Source organism: Cololabis saira, chromosome 8 (assembly GCF_033807715.1).
Source record: "Cololabis saira isolate AMF1-May2022 chromosome 8, fColSai1.1, whole genome shotgun sequence".
In the NCBI taxonomy this organism is placed as follows: Eukaryota; Metazoa; Chordata; class Actinopteri; order Beloniformes; family Belonidae; genus Cololabis; species Cololabis saira.
In genome coordinates, this window is record NC_084594.1 from 14,963,410 (window position 1) to 14,988,931 (window position 25,522).

Genomic DNA, 25,522 nt, shown 5'->3' on the forward strand with positions numbered 1-25,522 from the left:
AAAAAGACACATCTCGTCACATCTCGAGAAGTATTAGCATTGAACATTCTGGCGCGCTTGTTATTCTGTTCTCAGAGGACGGTGGAAGGCCTGAAGGCTGAGAACGACCAGCTAAAGACAACTGGACTGTCTCCCTGTCCATCTCCTGGACCTTCCAGCTCAGCCTCTCAATCCTCTGGTCTCACAGCTCTGGGAAGTTCCTCTCCTCGGCAGTCAGTTGCCGTGCCCAAAAGCTACAGCAGAGGGCTGAGTGAGGGGAATGGCTCAGGTACAGCTCAGCCTCAGATACTCTAGGAAAAAAAAAACATGTGCATGAATTTACCCCTTAAACCTTCTAAACCAGGGATGCCAAACTCATTTTGCTTGGCGGGCCGGATTTGACCAATTTTTTTCTTGTGGGCCGCACGCTCAAAATAACAAAACTGGTGCAAAATTTTTACTATTGTTATCTAATCCAATATCAGTTTAGTTAATTTTAAAGGAAATACTGTATGCACTTTGTTTACACTCTAATTATGTAAAATACATTTCTTCAGGATCTTTTCTTGAAATTTCTCGTTTTTTTCAAATTATGTAAGATACTTTTAATATCATTTTACAAAGAAAAACAGAAACAAGTATGTTTTTTTTTATATTTCGCTTTTTTATAGGAAATGTAATTAAAAGCGAAATCTTTCTTATTACATCCGAGAGTGTTTCTTTGTGATTTAGAGATTTTTCCAGTACAATTAAGTGTATTTATTTTTAAAAATTGGCGCGGATATTTACACCAGTGTGCCGAAAAAGTCAGCACTTCTCTTTTAACTGTTTTACTTTGTCACTATCCTCGTATTCAAAACTGAAATTCTCCGAATAAATATTTTGTCATCTTTTTTAGCAGTGATAAAAGAAGTGACAAAGAAATAAAATCGGCAAATGCATTCTAGAAAAAACTGCTCTCTGTGGAATAACGATGGATTTGTAGAAGAAATATATTATCGGATATGCTGCGATTCATGGCATTTATTTATGCCTTCCTTTTTAGTAAATTAACATTTCGTTTTTTTGCGTTGGAAACTTCTTGCGGGCCGCATGAAAATCTCTCTCGGGCCGCACATTTGACACCCCTGTTCTAAACAATGATCTCTGCTTAAACAAACAAAAGAATCAAAGACTGAACACAACTGCTTGGTTCATTTAGCGTCTCTGATTTTCATTTTTTTCTTCTGTCATCTTTTATTCTCCCGGCAGACATCCACACTGCAGATTCTCTCAGCCTCTCCTCTCAGAGGGATGATCACCGCGTCAGGGTGGTGGTTTGTGTTGCTGATTTATGTGTTTTCAAAGATGTGAGTGGCTTTTCCTTTCAAATACTTTTTTTGAGAACTTCTTTCTTAAATTTTCCGTGTCACCTGACGACTTTGCTCTGTATCAACAGGAAGTCAAACAGCAGGATTTCTTTGTGGGCACTGTGAGGGTTAATGGCAGGATGGATTGGGTCATGCTGGATTCAGCAGTCAGTCAGGCTTTCAAGGTGAGACATCAACTTCAGTGTGATCTGTTTGTGTTAACATCCTTTCCAGACTGCACTTAGTAGAGTCAACTCCACGTAGTAATGTTTGGTTCATTGTGATGCATGCATTGGTCCTAAATCAAGCCAAATGTTTATTCAGTACTGGTAGTGGTTCTTTTTGGAGACTTTACGAAGCGTAGAGGTTATAATTTCCTTCTGTCAGAGAAGAAAGAGCTATCAATTTGTCAATCCTTTCCGTGTCCGGGCCAGGTGAGGTTTCCTCGCTCCTTTATGACTCCTGGTAGTTTCATAAATTATGTTTTTTTTTTTCCACTCCAAAGTTTCAGTCAATATTTTCCCCCGAAAACCCAAAATCCTGATTTGATGGTTGAACTCTGTTGTGGTTTTCTATGCTCTCCAGGTCTACATAGCCAAGGTGGATCCCACCTCCAGCCTGGGGCTTTCAACAGACTCCATCTACAGTTACAGTATGGGTCACATCAAGCGAGTGCTGGGAGGAGAAGCTCCTGAATCACAGCCGTCCCGCTGTATGTCCAGAAGCTCCAGTAGCATCACAGTGGCTCTGAAAGGTGCGCAGGAAAATTCTTACTTTTCAAGTCATGGGAACATTTATATTTCAGATAATCGTACATTTTGATGTAAATTCATTCCCAGCATCAAAAATGCACTAAAGTCATCAAAATATCACATATAATTCTAGGAAATGAAGTGTTGCATAATGCTATTTTAAGCCAGTCGCACCAATCTCTGTAGTTTTGAGTTGACAAAAGATTTATATTAAAACATCTATTCACTCCATGTGCAACACACAGCAATCTTTAACTAGTTCGAGAAGATGGCGAGAATTCGGCTGGAAAAATCTCATGCGCTTTTTTATCACTCCACACATTAAGAGTAAACAAACACAACAACAACAGAATTGTTGGCCAGGGTGTGATCATGTAGTAGCCAATCACTCTCATATCTTTTGGACATGTTCAAAAATACAATTATTCTGGCATAATGTTATCGAAACAATGGAGGAAATTCTAAATCTGAGAATACCTAAAGACCCAAGTACTGTATATCTGGGACTTATGCCTGTTGAAATAAGTGAAAAGAGAGACATCTACCTCTTCAAAATATTGACTGTTGCTGCTAAGAAGGCCCTGACAAGATCCCCCAGGACTGAGACAATGGCTCGACATTGTTGAAGAAATCTACGACATGGAAAAATTGTCTCTTTGTTTGAGAATTAGAGGAAGGGATTTTGCTCAAGAGTGGCAAAAATGGTCTACATTTAAGGTCAAATCCCAGCCATGCCCTTAAAGAAGGGAAAGAAAAGAATGGCAAAATATTACATCTCCCCCAGGTAGTTATGTTATGATTGTTACTATCATTTATTATTTTTATTATTTTTTTTTTTTTCTCTTTCCTTTTTGTGTAACTTGAAGAGACAAAATAAAAAGTATTAAAAAAAAAAAAAAAAAACATCTATTCACATGTAAATTGACAGCTTTATGCGTTATTGTGAAGTTTTCGTCTTGGGGCTCAAGAACATACCTCATACCTGTTTTTTATCAGAGCAGTAACTTCATTTGATCTTGTAGGCACATTGGCACGCAGGAATGTACAGGGTACAAAGTGCGAGAGGAGCTGGAAAGGCAGCGGCAGCCCCGGCAGGGTGATGAGTAACATGATATCAGCACTGTGGAGCCCAGCTGGTCCACCAGCCTCAGACACATGGGGCCCATAGATGATAAAACAGATAGCCCTTCTGCAGCCTGCGGGGGTTGGGTGCGCGCAGACTTCCCACACTCGATGTGTAGTTATTTTCAGAGTGAATTCTTAAGCTTGGTGTTGCTTATGAAGGACATGCGAGGTGCAAAGAATCTGTTTTGAAAACATCTTCTTACCAAAGTGTATCTTGTTTATTTGCATTGCATCAAATAATGATTATAAGTATTAAGTATCCAACTTGAATGTATCACTGTCATTGCAGTCGATCCCCTGATAGCTCACTCCCTCTTTCCGCTCACTCTCTCAAGGTTTGAAAGAGAAATGTGTGGACAGCCTGGTATTTGAAACACTCATTCCCAAGCCCATGATGCAACACTACATCAGCCTGTTACTCAAACACCGCCGTCTCATCCTCTCTGGGCCGAGCGGGACAGGTAAGAGCTACCTTGCTTCGCGGCTGGCTGAGTACCTGGTGGACCGAAGTGCCCGTGAAGTCACAGAGAGCATTGTGGTCACGTTCAACATGCACCGCCAGTCATGCAAGGTAACGGAGACCGACAAACCAGCCCTATCCAACAGCCCTGAGTTTGTTTGCCAGTTTCTTTTTAGAATCTTGTGTCGCTGTCTCTCATTGCCTCTCTCTCTCTCTCTCTCTCTTCTCAGGACCTGCAGCTTTATCTTTCTAATTTGGCCAATCAGATAGATCGGGAAACCAGCACCTCCGACATCCCGCTGGTGGTTATTCTTGACGATATTCATGATCCTGTTTCTGTTAGTGAACTAGTGAACGGTGCTCTCACCTGCAAATACCATAAATGGTAAAGTCCCAATGCTCAGCTGCAGAGGTGTATACTGTATCGATTATACGTTACATGTCGCCTAATACTGTCATCTTTTCTCTGCATTCAGTCCTTACATCATCGGAACAAGCAATCAGCCAGTGAAGATGACGGGAAACCACAGCTTGCATCTCAGCTTCAGGTTGGTCAGAAGTGAATAGGGGTGTAACGATACACTAATCTCACGATACGGTACGATACACGATATTGAGGTCACGATAACGATACGATACGATATTATAACAGTATTTTTTTAACAACCTTGCATGAGGAACATATGACTGGAAAAATTGTCTTTTATTTGAAAGACATAAAATACAAAACAATGCTGTGTGTTTGCCCTATTGTTACAGTTTGTAATGCTTTATAACTGTTTAAGTTTTAAAGAGAAAGCCAGGCCAACCATTTTCCACAAACTGAACTAAAAGTAAATGTCAGGTTTGCATTATGCATCTTCAGTTTCATACAAAGTACAAATATTTGCCACAAACTGAATAGTTTCTCTCGTGTATGATTTGACTTTTTTCTTTCTAATTGAACAACTAAAATTAAATAAATAAATAAAAGTAAATAAATACATACAATTTTACATCGTAAAAAAGATTGATTCATGGTCACCTTATAAGTGTAAGAGGAGATTTATTTTTGTTAAGAAGTTTATTTTGGTAATTCAGGGTTCATTATTTTATAAATATATTCTTTATATTCTGATGTAAATCAGGGACTATAATTAAACTAGTCAGTTTATCTGTAGTTGTTAGTATGTTTTAGATTGGGCGGAGTGATACAGTGGGTGCTGTGTTGTTGATCTAAAATCCTACACTGTTGAGCGGACATTAAAGTAGACTGGAGCTCAGCAGAAGTTGCCCGCGTGTTTATCCTACTCACGACCCGAAAAAGGTTTAATTTAATAAGGTAAGGCTTAACTCTACACCAGCCTTACATTAGTAAAAGTTCAGAGCTCAAAACGGGACCACAAAATGGGACTAGTTTCTTCTGAGCGGAGTAAGATTTTGGTTCCCGGGTCGAGGTGCGGTCGCGGTCGCGGTCGCGGTCGGATGCACGTTACTAGTCAACACAATAGATTAATATTAATAACCCAATATCGCGATACACTTTGTCACCTCCACGACACGTATTGTGACGTTTTTGTATCGCGAAATTTCGTGGCACGATATATTGTTACACCCCTAGAAGTGAAGGATTAAAATAATACAATTAATAGTTTACAAGCGAGTCCACTGATTTACTCCCTTGTTTGTATTCCGGTATGAGATTTTGCGTGTACGTTCTCTTTGCCTCAGGATGGTGATCTTCTCAAACAACGTGGAGCCAGCCAATGGCTTTCTCGTGCGGTATTTGCACAGGAAGCTGATGGAGTCTGAAGACGAGAGGAGCTTGAACAACGAGGACCTCATCAGGGTGTTAGACTGGGTTCCCAAACTGTGGTATCATTTGCACGCCTTCCTCGAAAAGCACAGCACGTCAGATTTCCTCATTGGTATGAAAAACACAGGACGGGACAGAATTGCAGGGCTAAAGAAACGACTCCATTTCATTTTAACATGTATGTTCTCCTTTCTCCTCGTCCTTTTCAGGCCCTTGCTTTTTCCTGTCCTGTCCGGTAAAAGTGGATGAGTTCCGATCTTGGTTCATTGATCTTTGGAACCTGTCTATCATTCCATATCTGCAAGAAGGTGCCAAGGATGGTATCAAGGTGAGATCACACAGCCGACTGGGGCTTTACCTGAATCCCAATGTTCAATGATTTATAGTTCAAGCGCACCTCAGGGTCAACCCTCCTCTAATGCTCTGTCTCCTACCTCAACCTCTACATGAAAAAAATCACATCAAATCAAAGAATCATTTTAACTGTTGGACCTAATTAATTAGAAAACCCCATGAGACCGAGGAGGCTGGAATATGAGTATGGAATATGAATATGAGGAGTTGTAGTGTCTGGTTTGGACATTTTATCCAGGGTATAAAGTTGTCTCTCCTCCATTTCCATTACTTAAAGGGGACCTATTATGAAAAACAGGTTTTCTCTTGCTTTAACATATATAAAGTGGTCTCCCCTCAGCCTGCCAACTCAGAGAAGGAGGAAAGCAACCAAATTCTGCAGTGTCTGTACAGCCGCCCGGATGAGCCATCCAGTGTGATGTGGATCTACGAGCCGTTCAGATTCGATGCGTGAAACCACGCCCACAACTAACTCCGCCGGCCGGAGCTTCCGCCATTTTTTCGTAGCGGTCTATCGTGTCATTCAGGCAGCCAATCAGCACAGAGCCTCATCATCATAGCCTCCCCGCCAACTCAGAATCCCACATAGAGAATGAGGTTAGAGAATGGGAACATAAAGACATGGCTCGGAGGCTGAATTTCTCATTTATTTAGCAAAAACAATCAAAAGCTTCTTTTTAAGACATTCAAGGCCTGTTTAAAATAGGTATTAGTTGCCATAATAGGTCCCCTTTAAAATTTTCCCAGGTTATTTCTACTATAGAATCCTCTCTGTTGCTATTCAACAGTGTTCTGTATACAAAGGCACAGATAAAAGAAAGAGCAGCAATTCAACTCCCAAAAAATGTAACTGAGCAGCTTGATGGATGGGTGGAAACCCTATGGATGAGCCCCAAGTTGATTAAATGCTGCTCCCCTGAGGTCTAGATGTCAGTTCGTTGACCTCTCGTTCCAATGACATACTGTATTTTGCTTCTTTGTTGGTATTTTGTGACTCTTCAGGTCCATGGCCAGAAAGCCGTATGGGAGGACCCAGTGGAGTGGGTGAGGGGCACCCTGCCGTGGCCGTCTGCCCAGCAGGACCAGGCCAAGCTGGTGCACCTACCTCCTCCCAGCATCGGCTCCGGCAGCCCATGCCAGTCCAGCGAGGAGATGCCACACAAGGAGACTCCACCCAGCTCCATGGAATCAGATCCCCTGGTAGAAGCAATCTCCCCTTATGTCCCTCTCTTTTGCAAACTTTGAATCACCTTTAAAAGTCAAATAAGTCCCTCGATTCCTAATATTTTTCTTCTGTGTTGTAGATGGCAATGCTTCTGAAACTTCAAGAAGCTGCCAATCACATTGAGTCTCCGGACAAAGAAGATCCCAGCCTGCTTAAACTCTGAATGCAAAGCTCACACCCAACACCCAGCACTTGGAATTTTATTTTTGTTCACTGTGTTGAAGAAGCTCACAATCGGGAAGAAACAGACCTTCACAAATGGTTGTGGGAAGATTTAAACTGTCATTCCAACAGTGGGAGATTGAAACTATGACCTGTGAATCCCAAATTATTGTAACACATACAGTGTTTAAATATATTTTAACATTTTTCCACCATATTAGCCCTTGATACTCTTAGATTGGTGCTAACTGATTACTATCAAATCCATTGTCTTAGCACTTTGGCTTCAGGGGATTTCTGCAACAAGTGCATCATGGGATGTCCCCATCAAATGGCGCTATTCTTACTTAACTTGTTTTGATTTTTCATCAAATAGCATTACTTTTAATTAACTTCTTTTGGAAAAGAGTATGACAGCATAATGAACACTACTGTTTATTACAAAGTAGTAGTACATATCTCCTGTCAATGTCGTTAAAGGCCAAATCCTACACATATGCAACCCTGATCTTTACAACCCGAGCAGGTGAAACTAAGAGGCCTTAAGAGAAAAGACGTCAGTGTCACCTCAACCTTAGCAGCGTGCTGGTGCTTTCATCGATATCATCCCAAACAGCCAGAAATCACCTTTTCTTCAACTCTATTTTCTTTTTTTTTTTTTATCTCAAATCATCATGATTATCTCTCAGAGCAAAAGTCATTTAACTCAGTATTGATTATTCTTAATTTAAACCTGTTTCCCATATGTTTCCCATATGTTTCCATCTTGCTGTCATACTCTTTTGGGTAAAATATAACTTATTTATCAGTGACGAATGAATCACTATGGCTCCGCACACCACTTTTCTTTTCTTTTTTTGTTATCAAGCATTTGATTCAGTTTTATTTCACGCAGACAGCAGCACCAATGCTGCCACTTATATCAGGTATTAGATACTTAATACACAGGGATATAAAGAAATTATATAAAAACACCCTCTAATAAAGTAACAGACTGAGACATGTTCCTGCAACATTTATCTACGAGCATATTTGTTTCAGGTTTTTCCCCTAATCTTGTGTATATATTATGTACATACAATCAAGCTGCATTGCAGTGACTCGTCTGCATTAGTTGGTGCAAATATCTAATATACTGAACCAAATACTGTACTTCAATCTTGCATATTGACTGTCAAGTTAGAGTTTTAAGTTTAATTATGAATGTATATAAAACACTCAAACATCAACCTTACGACAGTATCATGTAGGACGTGCTTTTTAAGGAAGCCTTAAGTTCCACTGCAAAGCACGGCTCTACAGACGCCTCTGGCTACTTCATGCACTTCACAAAAGAAACTGAACGACTGCTCACGCTTGTTGTCATTTAGTATGGTGCTCTTTAAAAATGGCCCACGCTGTTTTAGGATTAACTCAAATGTCAAATAGGTTAGCAGGGTAGGATAGTGAAGAGCTTTCTGTCTTTTCTGTTAAACGCAGAAGAAATGTGTACCAGGTTTTGGAAATCGCGGCCGGTATTTGTGGGAGGTGTTTTTTTTTTAAAAAGTGTTGACGACTTTTATGTGGGTACAGTGAGGTCATGTCAGATGTCGTGCGGTGTATACTCATGTCGATGTCGTGCATTATTCATCTGAGAACGCTTCGGCTACGCGGAACAGGCACAAATTGTGTTTCAAGAAAAGAAAAAAAATAAGCGTTTATAAGATTATGTGTAGATTTTTTTATTTTATTTTTTTTTGTATAGAGGAAATTATAGGTAAATGAAAGATATGTTTGATGATTGTGCAAGTGGAGTAGAAATAATGTATCGTCCCACAACGGTCATTTACTTCAGAGCTTAGTCAAAATCACACTAGAATTTAATTCTGTAAAAGAATGTAGGACCGTTTTAATGACAGCTTAATAAGAAAGTGTAATCTTTTACATTCAGTTTGCTGCTGATTTGGTTATTAATCCTTGTGTATATGACTAATCTGACAGTTAACCTGCAAACTAAAACATTAGACGACCAAACATGATCAATTTAAGACTTCAAGAAGCAAAAAGACATAGAATAACTTAATTTCTGTAAATGTGTCGGGGATGAGCATCAGTGACGGCACTGATCTGCTTCTGCAGGTTAACCCGAGTCATCGGCTCCAGCTTCTCAGCTCATCTACTGGTTGTCGTGCCTGTTGCTCAGTGATAGCAGTGATTGGTGTTTGCTTACTAGTGTATCGGGACTATGCAGCAACTTTTACTGGCGTCTGCAATCTGTTAATGTCTGGACAGCGCAGTGGCAGTGTATTATATCCGGTGTTCTGATTTGAACAAAACTGCATCACAAAATAAAAGTGGATGCTTAGTTCAGTAGGTGAGACTTGGCCTTAAAGAGAGTAAGATTGGATGGGTGGGGCAGCAAGACAGGGTTCATAAGTGTAGTTAAAAAGGCTTAAACTGTTTGTTGTGTTTTGTCCTTATGAATGGTAACAGGCATAATGTAACTCTAGTTTACGAAAACGGTTGAATGACTATAAAGAAGGAGGATTAAAGTCATGAGCCTGTCATGGTCGGCACAAATCAACTCTTTATAGTTTGCATAGTATATTCTAGGTAAATCAGAATAAGATATGTGATATCTTAGGCCCATACAGGTTGCTGAATAGTCATATTTTATGCAAAGCTTGTTGTGGACTAAAAAAAAAGAATTAAAAAAAATGTTATGCTGTATCTAATGTCTTTAAAGTGCAAATGTTAAGGGTTGTAAGTGTTTAAAATGCATGTAAACCTGCTGCGTGATGAGATAAAAATGTTGACAATGACATGTTTAGGAAAACCATTCCAGATGATTCTTTTTTTTTCTTTCATTTTTAATACTCAAATATTTGATATTTCTTTCTTTTCTAAGGAATCCTTTGTAAAAGTTAATTTCTGTATTTTGTACAGAGCATCATTGTAAAGACTGTAAATACTGTAGGCGTTCCGGATGCGGCAGCAATCATAAATGAGGGGAAGGAAAGGTGCCATTGGTGGGAGGGTATATAACTTCAGAGTTGATTCCAAAACATGGATAAGGCATGCTTCTGAAGGCTTTCATCCACTTACCACTGTTTGTTGGAATTAATAAAATACATGTTATATTTTGTCTTTGGTTTCTTGTGTGCCAAATTGACATTGCCAACCCATCAACGTATGAAATCTCCTTTTGTTTATACACCGCATTTTTATTTATTTTCTTAATTCTTCCTTCAGCTTAGATTATTTTGTATTTATTACATTCCTCACTTAATTCGAGTAAATAAATATTATTTGAATTAGAAGTGTCGGAAAGCACTACACAAATAAATTATGTTTAACATTAAAGGAGTTTATTACGGAAGGGCCATGCAGGAGAAAAAAATATTTTGAGGGATTTTTTTTTTTATTGTGCACTTCGAGGAAAAAAGTCGAAATGGCGAGAAAAAAGTCGAAATGTGAGATTAATGTTGAAATACAATTTCGAGAAAAAAAACTAAATGTCGAGAAAAAAGTCGAAATTTCGTGAATAAAGTCAATTTTTTTTGCCTTTTTTCACGAAATTTCGACTTTATTCTTGAAATTGTATTTCAACATTATTCTCGACATTTCGACTTTTTTCCTCGACATTTCGACTTTTTTCTCGAAATGCATAATGGAAAAAAAATCTTCCTCCTCTAAAATATTATTTTTATTTTTCTCCTGCCTGGCCGGCCCTAATACTCTTCCTTAGGTTTATACCTTTAGGGTGAATGTAAAATGATTGCCTCTGACTTCTGAGGGCTACAGCAGTCCGTGTTTTCACACGTTTGGCTCTGTTATGCCATCAGGCAAAGATAACGCCAGGAAAGCTTCAATGATGCGCAGTCAGTGTGGTGATCCGACTCAAGCGTGGAGCTCAGTATCTATTACACCGAGTTTCATGGAGGGGCGGTGTCTGACCCCGCCGGGCGTTATATAAGCCTGACATCCTCACAGGAATGATGGCATCGGATGAAGTTTGAAGGGCTTCACTAAGTTGGGGAATTAGCTGCCACCTCCAAAATGCCGTCCAAGCCTGCCCCGATCAAGAAGGCGGCTGGTAAAACACCCGCCAAGAAGGAGGAGAAGGCTCACGAGAAGGCTCACGAGAAGGCTCCAGAGAAGGCTCCAGAGCCGGCCCCGGCCCCGGAGCCGGAGCCAGCACCAGCTCCAGCCCCAGCAGAGGCCCCTCACGCCGAAGGCGAGCACGCAGAGGGAGAAGCCCACGCCGGAGACGCGCCTGCACACGCCGAAGGTACCGGCCAGTGCGCGGCAGCGCGCCGTGCGCCGTGCGCCGAGAGTTTCACCGTCTGAAGCTGATTTATGGTTCCGCGTTACACCAACGCAGACCCGATTTAACGCTGAACCATAATTCAGGCTTAATTCAGCACATAGCTGACCTTCTTTTTATTTCACTGTGGTTGAACCTTGGAGACGCCTTTAATAGTTAGGATTAAAGCCTACTTTGTTGGTCCACGACGTGGTAAGCACTGGATCACTTTTACGCACACATATGCGCTCAGTGTGAATGCGCCACTGTTTATTGGTAAGAGGTTGTACCCATAAAAATAACACGGGAACATCTTTATTGCAGGATTACCAGCCTGATATCAGTTTCCGTTTGTGCGAGTTCCCTAATGCACACGGATTAAACACGAAAATCCATCTGTTGTGATGTGAACGTGCTCCAAACTTATTATACAAAAATGATGTTTCAGGCAAGACATTACCATTACTATCATTTTTATCAGCTAATCCCCTTGTTGAAGCTGCTGGTTTTGTTGGAGTTTATCAGCTATCTGAACTTTCCATAAATGCAACCTCTTTTATATCCTATCTAATACTTTTAAATATATTTTATGAATGACCACATAGCCAGCTGCAGCAGGGGTGCAGGCTGATGTTATGAAGAATAAAAAACAATGGCCTGATAAGTCACATTCACAATTTACAAAGGAGTTATCTCTGTTTATGTACAATATCTTGTAACCTCTAAGGCTGCAGCACCTGTTACTGAAGAATCAGCAGCTGCTGCTGCTTCTGATGAGGTTCTTGCAGATGGTATTTAAAAATGGATTCATGAATCCTAAACCATGCACCTCTTATGGGAGTGCCAGCTATACTCCTATATAATTCATCTTAACATCTTCTATTAGCCCATGTTCCTGCCACAGAGGAATTACCAGCTGCTGCCATTGCCACTCCTGCAGATGGTTAAAAGAAAATCCACACGAGCAACGTCAGATACATGTGTATTTTGAGTCTACAGTTATACATTTGCATCATTACTGGCTAGATGATTTATTCTCTTGTTTAAAACAGGAGTTATTCACATTTAATGAAAGCTGCACATGCAGCAGTCTGATACCTCACTGTTTACCGTCTCTGATGAATCTGTAGATTTGAGACATTTAAAGAAAAGTTCTCAGTGAGCGTTTCTTATGGCAGATCAAGAGCTGGATTATTTTTTAAAGTGCCATTTTTTTCTGCTGACAATGCAAATGTCTTTGTAACACCAGGTGAAGCTGGTGAAGGTGGTGAAGCTGGTGAAGCACCTGCACCTCCACCAGAAGAGCCCAAACCACCCACTCCTCCTCCTCCCCCTCCCCCCAAAGGTAACACTTCGTTTAAAAGAAAACGGGATGTGACACGACCTTTGGAGTTTTTATGTCCATCAGTGACTGATTTTTTTTAACGGCCTCTGTAGAGCCCACCAGTGCTCCTGTGGACCTGTTCATTGAGGACAAAAATGACACTTCAGTTACCATCATCTGGAGCGAGCCTGAGCACATCGGGGACTCTGGTCTGGATGGATACGTCATTGAGGTGTGCAAGGACGGAAGTAAGTCTTAACTCCTCTTTGGACCAGGTCTACCAAGCACCAGCGTGTCCAAACGGAAGGGGTCAGTTGGGGGGTATTAATACATCGTCACAAGACAGCTGACCTTTGGATTATTTCAGCAAGATTTTAGATCAGCAGCAGATTTTAAATCTTGACATTTTCAACAATCGTAATATCTCAGTTTTCAACATGCTTTTTTTTTTTTTTTTTTTTACACCCAGGAAATCTAAAATTTCTGTTTTAATATAGGTCAGCTGTATCAGTTGCAGCTGTCCCTGAGGTGTCAGTCGCAGAGTTATGTCATGAGCTACCTAACTTCTCCCTAGAAGGAAGGAGGCATTTCAGAAGCTGCTGTAGTCTGCTGAAGGTCCTGCTTTTAGATTTACAGCACTAAGCTAATCTCAGCTGCAGTTTTGCTGCAAATTGATTCAGCAGATTGGGACACAGTCATTTTGTATCAAATGCATCATACTTTTCAAATATAATAGCTTTTTACGCTACAAAGTTGCAAAATAAGCAATGTTTACTATCTTGGTTGCTCCCGTTAGGGCTCACTTGTCAGTTTAGTTTAGAGCCTGTCTTAAACATTTGCACTTTAAGACGGGCTCTAAAAAAGGTTCCAGCCAGAGTCACAACATGCTCCTGAGCTGCAGTGTTGAATCTCATGTCCTTGTGATCTGAAAACACATGCCAGCTGCTTCACATTGCCATTGGGAAACAACTCAACAGTATCGATAAGAGAGTACAGTACCACAATACCGCAATAACTAAAGATACAAATTAAAAAAGATGAGAGAGAAGCAAAGAAGGAAATTAATTCATATGATATGATGCAGCGCAGATTCAGATTGACTCGTCCCCGGCAACAGTTTCCAGGACACATAAAGAAATCTGCTTGAAGTTTCCAAAACGTATTAATTTGATGTAATTAAAGGAACAAACGTGTACTATGACTGAACGAAATTAACATTTAGCTGTGAATCTTCAGCAGCTCGTCGAAGACACACCTCTGTTTTTTTGTCAAATTTAAATTTGAGCAAATCAATGAAATAATCTGTCTTTATTTGTAAAGCACTTTAAAAACAACCAGGGTTGACCCACATGCTTCAGAGTTAAAATCAAATAAAAACATAGACCAGAAAAAGGATCCCAAGACATAAAAAACTTGGAAAACTCCCACAACTGTTAAAAAGTGACAGTGTTATTATCAGCCAAATGCCATCTTGAGCAGGTGGGTCTTTAAGGGTCTTTTAGGAGATCATGATCATGATCCTGGAGACATTTAACTTGAACTTGGTCCCATCATGTAAACTTAGACGTTGTCTTCTAGATAAATGGCAAACAATCTTATGCAAGTCGATTTACTTTGTACCAGTTTTTATTGGCTTTCTCTTACAGGATTCATTTAATATTATTTTAAATACTATAATGATTTTTTTCATAAATTATTGTATTATTATTATAATTTCAATATGTTACTGTCATGCAACTGTTGGAGGTGAAGAAAATGGAACAACCTTCTTGCAGAAGTATGTTAGCAACAAAACATGCACACCTTTGCTCCTGAATGTAGGTCCTGTTTCCGTCTGAAAAACAAAGAATACATTGGTAACAGTCAAAATCTTTTGTGAGATGTTTTAATCTTATTATTGTTGATAGGCGAGGCCTAATATCTATAAACTGTATACTGTACGCTTTATAGTTTATATTTTCCCTCCCAGCTGACGACTGGAAAGCATGCAACGAGGAGCCGCAGAAGTCCTGCCGCTACATCATCAAGAACCAGACCACCGGCGACCGCCTGAAGATCCGCGTGGTGGCTGTGAACGAAGGAGGTCGCAGCCCCCCGCTCGCCCTCCAGGAGGCCGTCCTGGTAAAGGAGGTTGCTGGTAAGGACTGTTTGCAAAGGCAGCCAGTGGGAATAGTCCCAGAACAAAATGTCACATGCCTGACCAGATGCACATTTTAAAACTAAGATTTTCAATAAAATACTAACAGCAGGAACGACAAATCCTTCGGATATTGATGGGATAACTTTCTCCAATGTAAGGATTAACCTTGAACAAGTAGGAAACATCTGTGAAAGGAGGAAAATGCTCAAATAAATATCTTAAATGTGCATGCACATTTAGTTTAATAAAGCAAGTGCAGAAGAGGAGAGAAAAAACACAGGATGCCTTTGCACATGCACTAGTTTGTTATTTGTTTTTTTCTCACCTACCATATTAATCTCCACTAATTTCTAAAGTGAAATAAAACAGATATGGAGCATATCATCTGACACATTTTTGGCCTTAACACTAGAGAGGCTCTGCTCATGATGGGAGGGGGCTGTGAAGTGGAGGAGTAAAACTGAAACAGCTCAGCAATGTTTTCTTCTCAGCTTTCCCCGTCCTGTTGGCACGTACCTGCAGCGCTAACCCTACAAAACTACGCTCCACTCACTTAAGACTCGAAACCCTGATCCACCCGGGCCGCGGGGGCAAAAGCAAAGCGGCGCTGCTGATGCTGCACACCTGACAGTGCTAATCACTGACAGGACATCTGAAGTGATTTGTGGTATAATGATAAGTGGACCCTGAGGACTCTAAAAGGAGGCGCTGCGTTAGTCAGCCCGCCTCTCAGATCATCGTTATGCGTAACGGAGAGTGGGACAGGGGGGGAAGGGAATCTGAGCCCTGTGCGGCCGGCAGGATCTCAACACGTCCAACGTCACATTCGCCACAAGTGGTGGTCCGCATATGGATGCAAGGCATGAACATACTGGACCGTTATTAACCACTACTTACAAAAACTTTCACAGGCTGCAAGATCCATGGTGTCAAGTAATTTGACTGCTAGCAGATGGGGAGCTTGTGGGAAAAGGGTTGGGTTGGGGGAATTCTAGCGAGTCCTGCCTCCGAATTAAGACGAGGTGGTGGGTCTGACTTCTCAGATGTCACCCAAATCTCATGACAGCTCGGGAGATTCACTGTTTATTTTGAAACATGCCGCAGACTTTACAAGAACGTTCATTAAGCCTGGCACTCGGAACGAAGTGATAAGACACCAAACATCCAGTCATGTTTCCTATTTTATAAACACATTACATCTCACCTCCTTTTTTTCCCCCACGTTTACACTTAATAATTCACAAGACATTTCAACTTACATCTACAAATCACATCCCTTTAAGCCCTTACCAACAGTATCTGTGTCCTGCTTAATTGATCTATGGTTTTTTAGCACATTCTGGTGTAACTGAATCCCCAAATCTCATGTCAGGAAGATAGGTGATATATACTGCCACAGTACGCTTGCTTTATTTAGACTCCTGACAAGTGTGGCTTTGCTGGACTCAGCAGGTGGTGAGCTGCAAGAGATACTTCATAGTGTCTAATAGAGAGATGGCTGCACAAGTCAGGCTGGCTTACCATCCATGTTATTTTGTTTTTATGGGGAACTGTAGTATATTTGATTTTTTTTTTTATATATAGTTTCTCTAAAAGCTGAGAACTTACGTGTAAGATGGTTAAGATTTATGAATCTGTTTTTAAGAAATACAACTAGGCCTGTGTTGAAAAAATCGATTTCCCAATTCTAAATCGATTCTCATATTAATTCCTAAAAATCGATTCATATGTCTAAAGATCGATTTTTTTTTTTTTTTTTCCTTTTATTTATTTATGGGGTTTTTTTTCATCATTATATTACAACTTTTGGTTCTTTTTTTGTTTATCCCCAAAAAAGGAATGTTTTGTTGGACACGAGAATAACTGGTGCCATGTTTTTGCCTTTAAATATGTTTAAAGGTATGAAAACATTAAAGTGTTAGGTAATAATTGCATAAATTGTCTATATTTCATTACTTTATATACTGTCTTGGGGTTACATTTGCAAAAAATGCTAAAAACAAAATGCTCAAAAATTAAAAACCAAAATACACCGAAAATGGAACAAATAAAAATGGAATGTGGGAAAAAATAAAACCAAATAAAGACCAAATAAGACATTTGAATCGATCCCCAGCCCTAAATACAACAATGAATTGAATTGAATGTGCACCCTTGAGGAGCAGCAATAAGAAGCGCTAGCACAAGCGGAGTAAAATACCTGATAAGAATGTGTCAGTCGTGATATGTAAATATTTGAATCAAGCTGGTCCTTGTCTTTCTCTTCAGACCGTCCCCATATCCGCTTGCCTCGTGCCCTCAGGCAGAGGCATGTTGCTCACGTTGGAGACAAGATCAACCTGACCATCCCCTTCACAGTGAGTGGAAGATGTCCTTGTGTTTTTCAGCGTTTGTCGTGTATAAACCATGAAAAGTCAACTGTTTTAATTTCCTCTCCCTCAGGGCAAACCCAAACCTGTTGTGACATGGACAAAGGGTGGTGAGCCCCTGGACACGAAGAGGGTGAACATCCGCAGCACCGACAGAGACAGCATCCTGTTCATCCGTCAATCCGAGAGAGATGACTCCGGCGTGTACGAGATGTGCGTGAAGGTGGACGACTTTGAGGACAAGTCCAGTATCACTCTTCAAATTGTCGGTGAGCGAAATGTCAACGCTATGAGGGGGACGCCTCAAAGCGCCACTGTCAGAGACTTAATCCATATGCATTCGTTCACAGAGCAGCCAGGGCCTCCCGCCAGTTTGAAGATTGTGGATACCTGGGGTTTCAACGTCGCTCTGGAGTGGACTGCACCCAAGGACAACGGAAACACTGAGATCACAGGTTACACGATCCAGAAAGCTGACAAAAAGACTGGGGTAAGTTCTCAGTTTCAGCTGGCTGTAAGGCAGCAGTTAGTAATGCTCGGTTATCATTAATCGAAGGATCCCACCGATAATTGACGTAGTTTAAATCCTCAATCTGCAGCACCTTCTCGGATAACTCACCGTCTCGTCGCCGTGCGTGTTTGTGTGTTTACAGGAGTGGTTCAATGTGCTGGAGCATTATCACAGGCTGAACGCCACCATCTCCGACCTCATCATGGGCAACACCTACAAGTTCAGAGTGATTGCTGAGAACAAGGTCGGAATGAGCGAGTGTGCAACTATGGCGAAGGAAGAGGCCAAGATCTTGAAGACAGGTACGTTTTTTCCCTCTGAAAAATATCCGCTGTTTAGGACAATATCTGTATTATTGTACAGCTTTGTAATTATTTATTTATTTGTTTCTTTCTTCTTTGTTTAACAATAATGCATGGACTCATCTCACCGGTACGTTGCTAAAAATGGAAATTTTTCCCGTGAGCAACAGTGGAAGCAGTTTTTAAATGTTCATGACGATCTGATGCAGACACAAAAATGTCAAAAGGAGACATGGAAACTAATCTGCAAGGACATCATGAAAATAATGGAAGAAATGGAAAGAAAAAAATACTACAAAAAAAATACATCTAGCTTAAAAAAAACTACTAAATTTGATTAAAATATATGAATATACAGCTGTAAAATAGATTTGATACATGCATTAGTGTAAGGAAATCTAATTTGCCTGCACAAATGCTAAACAAACCAAAAAAACAGGTAAATATGTTGATAAAAATGCCAAAAATCAATACCAATAAATGCATAGGAAACCACAAAACCAATTAAAGCTGCAAGCAGCGATGAACGGGCCCTCGCACCCTCGTGCATGTTCAGGCGTGCTGCAGTGGAAGCGCTTGTATGACTTGCATGTAGATTCTTCAGGCCTAGACATTTAGCGGATGACACCACCCACGACCCTCTATACCAAACCATTCAAAAGTTATGGCAGAAAGTAGGAATTATCAGATATCGACCAATCAGAAGAAGGGGCGGGGCTAATTTGCACCAATTATGTTAAAGGACTCAAAACTGAGTCAGATGACACCACCCAGGACTCTATATCAAACCATTCAAAAGTTAGAGCAGAAAGTAGGAACTATCAAATATGGACCAATCAGATGAAGGGGGGGGCGCGCTTTTTGGCGTCTATCGTCGCCACGGTAACGCTTTTGACTGAGAAAAGTAATGTGCATCGTTGCAGGATCGAGACGCACATTTTTATGTATAACACACCTGGGTGCACGTTACGGTTCGGGTGAAGAAGCGGCCGAAGAAATAGCATAAATTGTGCCAAAATTACACAATTAATTCGAAATGGCCGACTTCCTGTCCGGTTTCGGCCATGGCGCCAAGAGACTTTTCTTTAAGTTGTGCCATGATATAGGTGTGTACCGATTTTCGTGCATGTACGTCAAACCGTATTGTGGGGCTTGAGGCACAAAGTTTTCTAGGGGGCGCTGTTGAGCCATTAGGCCACGCCCATTAATGCAAACCATTAAATATCAAATCTTTCGCCAGGCCTGGTTTGCGTGCAAAATTTGGTGACTTTTGGGGCACGTTTAGGGGACAAAAATCGGAAGAAGGAAAAAAAAACAAACAAGAAAAACAAGGAAAAAAAAAATTCCTACAGATACAATAGGGCCTTTGCACTGTCAGTCTGGCCCTAATAAGTGAAACTGAAAATGATTGGACAATGTTAATGAATAGTAAACGTGTTAATATACCGGTAGTTGAAAATTAAAGCAGATTTATGCTGCATTGTGTATTTATTGGGACATCGATACACTGCTTCCACGGAACTGGATCAGGACAAGCGTTAGACGCGGAGGCCATGAATTCTCCTCCTTTTGCATCTTTTGACAAACTCATGATGAGATTGCAGCATCCAGGTGGAGATGTCTGTACAATCAGTCCTTTTTATACACTTTTTGTGTACATACAAAGGTAAAGTTAACCTGGATTGTCTGTAGGGAACCTCGGCACACAATCACTAAAGTTAAATGACTATTTTCTGTCTTGTCAGAAGCTTTGAATAGCAGTTTATGTCTGTATACCGTAGCTTGAATATCCACTGCGCTAATATTAATTGCCATTTTGCTGCAAACATGTTCTCTTCTGAGTTAAAACTGCTTTGATTCACGGTGTTCTGGTCCCCAATGAAAGTTTACACTCCTTCCCATCTAATAATAGACTTGGGGTTGGTTTAACTCCGGAACGCTCCTTTAAGCGGTGTCGGCTATCAGGAGGAGGAAAAGACAGTGTGCTTCAAAAAGTGCATTTTTTGTGAAAGCTCAAGAAGCTCTCAGAAAACATGTGTAGTAATCAGACAGAACTAAATAAAAGAATGTTATTTAAATGAAGAAAAACAATGTTTTGCTTGCAGAAGGGAAAGCCTGCATTCCAGCATGCACCAGTGATTCTGTAGTATCATGGGAAGGGACAGATGAGACGGTCAACTGTGTCTGTTTTGCTTACACTGCAGGTATCGACTACAAGCCTCCTGAATACAAGGAGCATGACTTCAACGAGGCTCCCAAGTTCACCACGCTTCTGCCGGACAGGCACACCACCGTCGGCTACAGCACCAGGCTGCTCTGCTCCGTCAGGGGATTCCCTAGGGTACAGTTACTCATCTCCCTGGCTTATGTCTAAATTAACAGCTTTCGTAGAAAAGTGGCCCCAAAAGACCATTGAGAAAGAAGACTGTTCTTCTACAGCACAGCCTACTCCTGTAGTTACATCTGATCCAAGAAACAAAGAAATGCATCAACAAAACATTACTGGAGCTGTCCAGAAATTCAAAAGCTACTTTTTTTTTGGGAAGCGTGCTCTCTTTGATTGTGTATCATGGTGTCAAGATGAAAGTGGTTAACTGTAGGGGTGGGTATTGGGAAGGACCTCACGATACGATACGCATCACGATACTTGAGCCACGATACGATACACATTGCGATATCCCGATTATGCGATATCCCGATTATTATATTCTACATAGTTCACCGAAAAATTTTAAAATGCATTACACATCTTAAAATCCAAGTTGTATATATGTACATCAGATGATAGTGATGGATCTTAAAATCTGAGTTGCACGTTCATCAGATTATAGTGACAATTCATGGGACAAACTGAGTCAAAACAATGTTTTATTATAACTATACAAGCTAAAGTTACAACATATTTGTATATGTTTTTCATATTATTTACATCATATGAAATTAACATTAAATTTAGTATGAGGTTGCTTTAATTATGTGGCAAATGATAATAAACACAAGAAAGATGGTACTAAAACCAAGGACAGGCACAGTGATCAGTCAGTATAGATATAAATCCATAAATAAATGAACCTCTGTCCATTATTTTTCATTTTTTAAGGACAGGCAATTGTGTTATATAAAAAATAAATTATAAAATGAAATAACCTGAGCTCAGTGCAGGGCCCTCCCAGGGTTGGTAGAGAGTGGCAATGCCCAGGACTGTCACTTAGGTAGGAGCACTGGGTGATATAATGGGGAAAAAATCGGGGGGGAGGAAAAAAAAAAAAAAAAAAAATCGATATTCAAATTTTGAATATCGATATTGAATCAGCTGGAAAAGTATTGCGATATATTGCCATATCGATATTTTTGCCCACCCCTAGTTAACTGGGTATTGAAAAAACTTTGACAAAAGCACTTAAATGTGCAAACAAAAGATGAAAACGTAAAAACAAAGTACCTGAAAAATACAAACTATCACTTGTCTCACACATAACATAACAGCACAAATACGACATAAATTGAAGTGATGCGTCTGTTACTTGTACAGTCACCGTTACTGCAGTTTTAGGTTTGAGTTCAGTGATGAAAGTATTTTAATTCTGTATACTTCCAAAACAGAAACTGCACTGTACCTCTTATATGACTTTGTATAGTATATTTTGGATCATAAACGTACCAGTGCAACCAGGAATACTAAAAGTACAAGTTTAACTGTTATACAATACTGTCTCTAGAACTGGACCTGCCAGACTTAATCGTAGGGAGAGAGTTTGTCTGTTCACAGTAAAGGACACAGCTGACGCTTTAAGAAGTAATTAAAAAAAAGCCACAAAAGCTTTATCTCATTGCATATTTCGTCTTCATCAGTACAGGTTGCTGATGTGGCGAGGGGCACATGTATAATTAATGTGCTAAAGCATCGCTTCTTCCCAAGGGTTTTCCAAAGAATCGGATTATACATGTGTAGTAAACAACGAGGGATCGAGGAGTGAGCTACCAGCAAATTAACTTTCATTAAATTAGGAGCGCGTCCATCTTACAATCATTAGTGTTGAATTTCCTGCTTCTTCTTGGCCAAATTCAAAGACACTAGATGGATAGATTGTTGTATTTTCAGTTAAATAACTGCAGTTCAACATAGTGCTGGGCGGTATACCGGTTCATACCGAATACCGGTGTTTATTTTTCTTATGATAGGAATTTTTCATATACCGTAATACCGGTGAGTATGTACAGTAGCGTACACAACGTTGGGAACGTAGCACCGCTGGACACTGTTTGTGAGGGGACTGTTTAGCAGTAGTGATGCACCGATTGTTCGGTAACCGAAATTGTTCGGCCGAAAATGGCAAAAAAACACTTTCGGTGTTCGGTGGAATAAGTGGTAAAAAAAACGAACAATTAATAACGGCGTTGTAAAATAAGGAAATAGACTGGCCGCTCCCGTAACAAGCACCACAAACATAAATCGTTGGCCAACCAAAAAGTAACCACATAAGAATTTTACCTAACATTCACCAGGAAGTGGAACCAAAACAACATAATGCTGGGAAATTAAAAAATGTTCAGTTTTTTTATGTTCAATAAATATTTTCTACTTTGTAATTTTGTAAAAGATTTTTTTCTTTGAAAAACATGCCTAAATCAAATTTATTTGATTTATGCATCCTCCTCATGACAGTAAAATAGGCCATTCTAAGCTAATTTACTGCAGCAATTCCTTTCCAAATCATTAGAAAATGTGGTTAACACCCAGTTGTGCATGAAGAAAAAAATACCGTGATATACCGTGAAACTGATATAATTTTGAAAAATACCGTGATATAAATTTTTGGTCATACCGCCCAGCACTAGTTCAACATTCATCAGCTCCAGGGGAAGATCTCAGTCGTTAAGACCGACTTACAGGGAAAAAACAAACTAAAGCTCCTGGACCACCATATAGTGTTTGATGTAAAAGAAAACTCTTTTTTTTGTAATAACATTTCCTAAAAGGGTTTGGAAAAGGCCTTAACAGTCTCTAAATCCGATTCTCAACACCGTAACCCAGTTACTTCTCTGTGAGCGTGTAATGTGTGTGTCAGAGAGGAAGGCCTGCATCACACCGCGGGATACAGCTCTTCAGAAGCAGATTCCTCCATTCTGGGTAGTAAGATTTACAAATGTGTGAGGAGGTTGTGAAATGTTCACCCTGGTCTTTCACCCTGGTCTTACAGCCTGTGGGAAACCCTGGTATTAGATTAGGTGCAAACTCCTGTTTGTTGCTGATACACTTACCAAAACCACCCGTCAGCAGCAACACATTCCCTCCATCACTCAAGCATTGCTGCCAGTGTTCTGGCTTTGCGCCGACAATGTGGGCGATCATCACCTGACCCTGTTAGTCTGCTGTCTGAGCCTCTCACCTCGTCTTTGCCGCCACACCGACAGGACAGATATCTTTTGTGAAGCACGGGAGCAGGAAAAGAGTTTTAAGAGTCACATGTCACATTTAAAGTCACATGTCTGACATTCTCTGTGGGGGCCCGGGGTCTTGACCACATCAGGGCCATTAAAACTCCCATACCAGGACTCGTCTTCAACCAAATGTATTGTTCTGCCATATGATGCGGATATAAATAGAAATAGCACTTCTCCGTGGATGTTTGCGAGTTGTTTTATCATGTGCTGGCCACATCACATGGCCCTTGTACAAATGTTTTGTTTTTTTTCTCCGAAGCCCAAAGTCCAGTGGATGAAAAACCAGATGATTATTGGAGATGACCCCAAGTTCAGGCAGATCTGCGTCCAGGGCATCTGCTCTCTCGAGATCCGAAAGCCCTGCAGCTTTGACGGCGGCACGTACACCTGCAAAGCCATGAACGATCACGGTGAAGACGTTGTCAGCTGCAAGGTGGAGGTCAAACGTAAGTTTCGGGGCTTTAAAATTCTTTGTTTGCCAGTTTTTTTAGTTTCTGACTCAAGCAACCAAACTTTATCTGTTGAACAGAGCCGGTGGTTGCCGACGCTGAAAAGAAATAAGTGGAGATCTTCACCGTCAAAAAGGTCAGAAAAAGGATCTCTTTTTTGAAACACTGTGTTGACTTGGCCGAAACATTTTATAAATAAACATTGAAACAAATGATTCAGATGTAAACGGTGGTGTAAGTTTCACCCGTTCTTCAGTTGTGATAAGAACACCGGTTCAAATAGAACAATTTAGTTGCATCTGTGTCTCGGGGCGACACGTGTGAGTGCTGAGCCGGCTCCACCCTCTTTCGTGACTTGGTGTCCATAAACGGAAGTCGCTAAACTTGGAAAAGGCAGCCTTTGCCTTGAGAGGGTCCAGGCGGTAGCACCCATAAATTAAATGTCTGCTGGTGCACTCAGTCAAGGGACTTAATCACATTTCCTTGACTCAGCTGCCGCAGCAGCAACCTCCTCCAGGACAACACAACTTTATTCATAAGTTACTCTTTTAACACCAGAATAGCATAAATATTTGGGGGGCTGTTATTTGTGTAGGCGTTCGTTCAGTGTGATTTAAATTGCTGCCATGATTAAATTGTGCTGACACTTTAACACGTGTCACTTGTTTATCTATTGCCATCCTAAAGTAGGCGCAGAGGCTTTTACAACATAAGGTGTGTAAGAGAATAAATGTATCTATGTCATCTTCAACAATTAAAGAAGGTGTCAAAGCTGAACTTGTGTTTTTGTCACCACAGGAAGGTGCTGGATTCCTGGGAAAATGTGTATTTTTGGCTGGTGACCAGACTTCCAACGGGTTGTGGCCTGTGACTCGGTTAAGATGAACAATTCTTGTCAAAGCTTCTTGGCTGAAACTAAACTTTCAAGTCCATATCCATGTCCACAATTTTGCTTCTTCCAATCAGTTTTTCCCAACAAAACTGTCAGTGACGGCTAGTTATCGCATTATCTATTTTATCATCTTGTCCGTCTCAATGATCTGTTCCTCATAGGACATGTAACAGCTACGTGTTTATAATAATAAACTATTTAATTTCTGGTCCTGTTTGTTCAATACAGTAAATTGAATTCACTGTGCAGGTAATTTAAACATGCAGTTGTTTCACAGTACTTGTTCATGCAGTCAGACTTAGTGATGAGTTGTATTGTACAGGACTGTCTCAGAAAATTAGAATATTGTGGTTTTCTGTAATGCAATTACAAAAACAAAAATGTCATACATTCTGGATTAATTACAAATCAACTGAAATATTGCAAGCCTTTTATTATTTTAATATTGCTGATCGTGGCTTACAGCTTAAGAAAACTCAAATATCCTATCTCAAGAAATTAGAAAATTCTGGGAATCTTAATCTTAAACTGTAAGCCATAATCAGCAATATTAAAATAATAAAAGGCTTGCAATATTTCAGTTGATTTGTAATGAATCCAGAAT

At 40.3% G+C, this 25,522-nt stretch overlaps 2 protein-coding genes across 8 annotated transcripts in view; both read left to right on the forward strand.

Moving 5' to 3' along the window:
- The window catches only part of nav1b (neuron navigator 1b), an 83,601-nt gene extending 73,281 nt beyond the window's left edge, over positions 1 to 10,320 (forward strand). For all 7 annotated transcript variants that reach the window (XM_061726846.1, XM_061726851.1, XM_061726847.1 and 4 more), the window contains 11 exons: positions 76 to 268; positions 1,231 to 1,328; positions 1,418 to 1,513; positions 1,914 to 2,082; positions 3,541 to 3,776; positions 3,896 to 4,050; positions 4,142 to 4,213; positions 5,376 to 5,572; positions 5,670 to 5,788; positions 6,817 to 7,014; positions 7,119 to 10,320. In XM_061726846.1, the coding sequence (XP_061582830.1) occupies positions 76 to 268; positions 1,231 to 1,328; positions 1,418 to 1,513; positions 1,914 to 2,082; positions 3,541 to 3,776; positions 3,896 to 4,050; positions 4,142 to 4,213; positions 5,376 to 5,572; positions 5,670 to 5,788; positions 6,817 to 7,014; positions 7,119 to 7,202 (1,617 nt within the window). In that variant the 3' untranslated portion in view covers positions 7,203 to 10,320. The remainder of the gene's footprint in view (positions 1 to 75; positions 269 to 1,230; positions 1,329 to 1,417; positions 1,514 to 1,913; positions 2,083 to 3,540; positions 3,777 to 3,895; positions 4,051 to 4,141; positions 4,214 to 5,375; positions 5,573 to 5,669; positions 5,789 to 6,816; positions 7,015 to 7,118) is intronic.
- An 849-nt stretch (positions 10,321 to 11,169) lies between these two features.
- Positions 11,170 to 25,126, forward strand: mybphb (myosin binding protein Hb). Its single transcript, XM_061726853.1, has 12 exons — positions 11,170 to 11,471; positions 12,736 to 12,831; positions 12,924 to 13,058; positions 14,780 to 14,947; positions 17,219 to 17,307; positions 17,393 to 17,588; positions 17,670 to 17,809; positions 17,973 to 18,132; positions 20,337 to 20,473; positions 23,837 to 24,023; positions 24,107 to 24,162; positions 24,825 to 25,126. Exons 1-11 carry the CDS (start codon positions 11,240 to 11,242, stop codon positions 24,136 to 24,138), a joined length of 1,572 nt encoding a protein of 523 aa, XP_061582837.1. The 5' UTR covers positions 11,170 to 11,239; the 3' UTR covers positions 24,139 to 24,162; positions 24,825 to 25,126.
- The last annotated feature ends 396 nt before the right edge of the window (positions 25,127 to 25,522 follow it).

Coding starts and splice junctions, on each gene's coding strand:
- mybphb (XM_061726853.1), top strand. CDS start 11,240: ATGCCGTCCAAGCCTGCCCCGATCAAGAAGGCGGCTGGTAAAACACCC. Junction 13,059..14,779: donor TGAGGTGTGCAAGGACGGAA/GTAAGTCTTAAC, acceptor TTTCCCTCCCAG/CTGACGACTGGAAAGCATGC. Junction 20,474..23,836: donor CCGTCAGGGGATTCCCTAGG/GTACAGTTACTC, acceptor TTTTCTCCGAAG/CCCAAAGTCCAGTGGATGAA.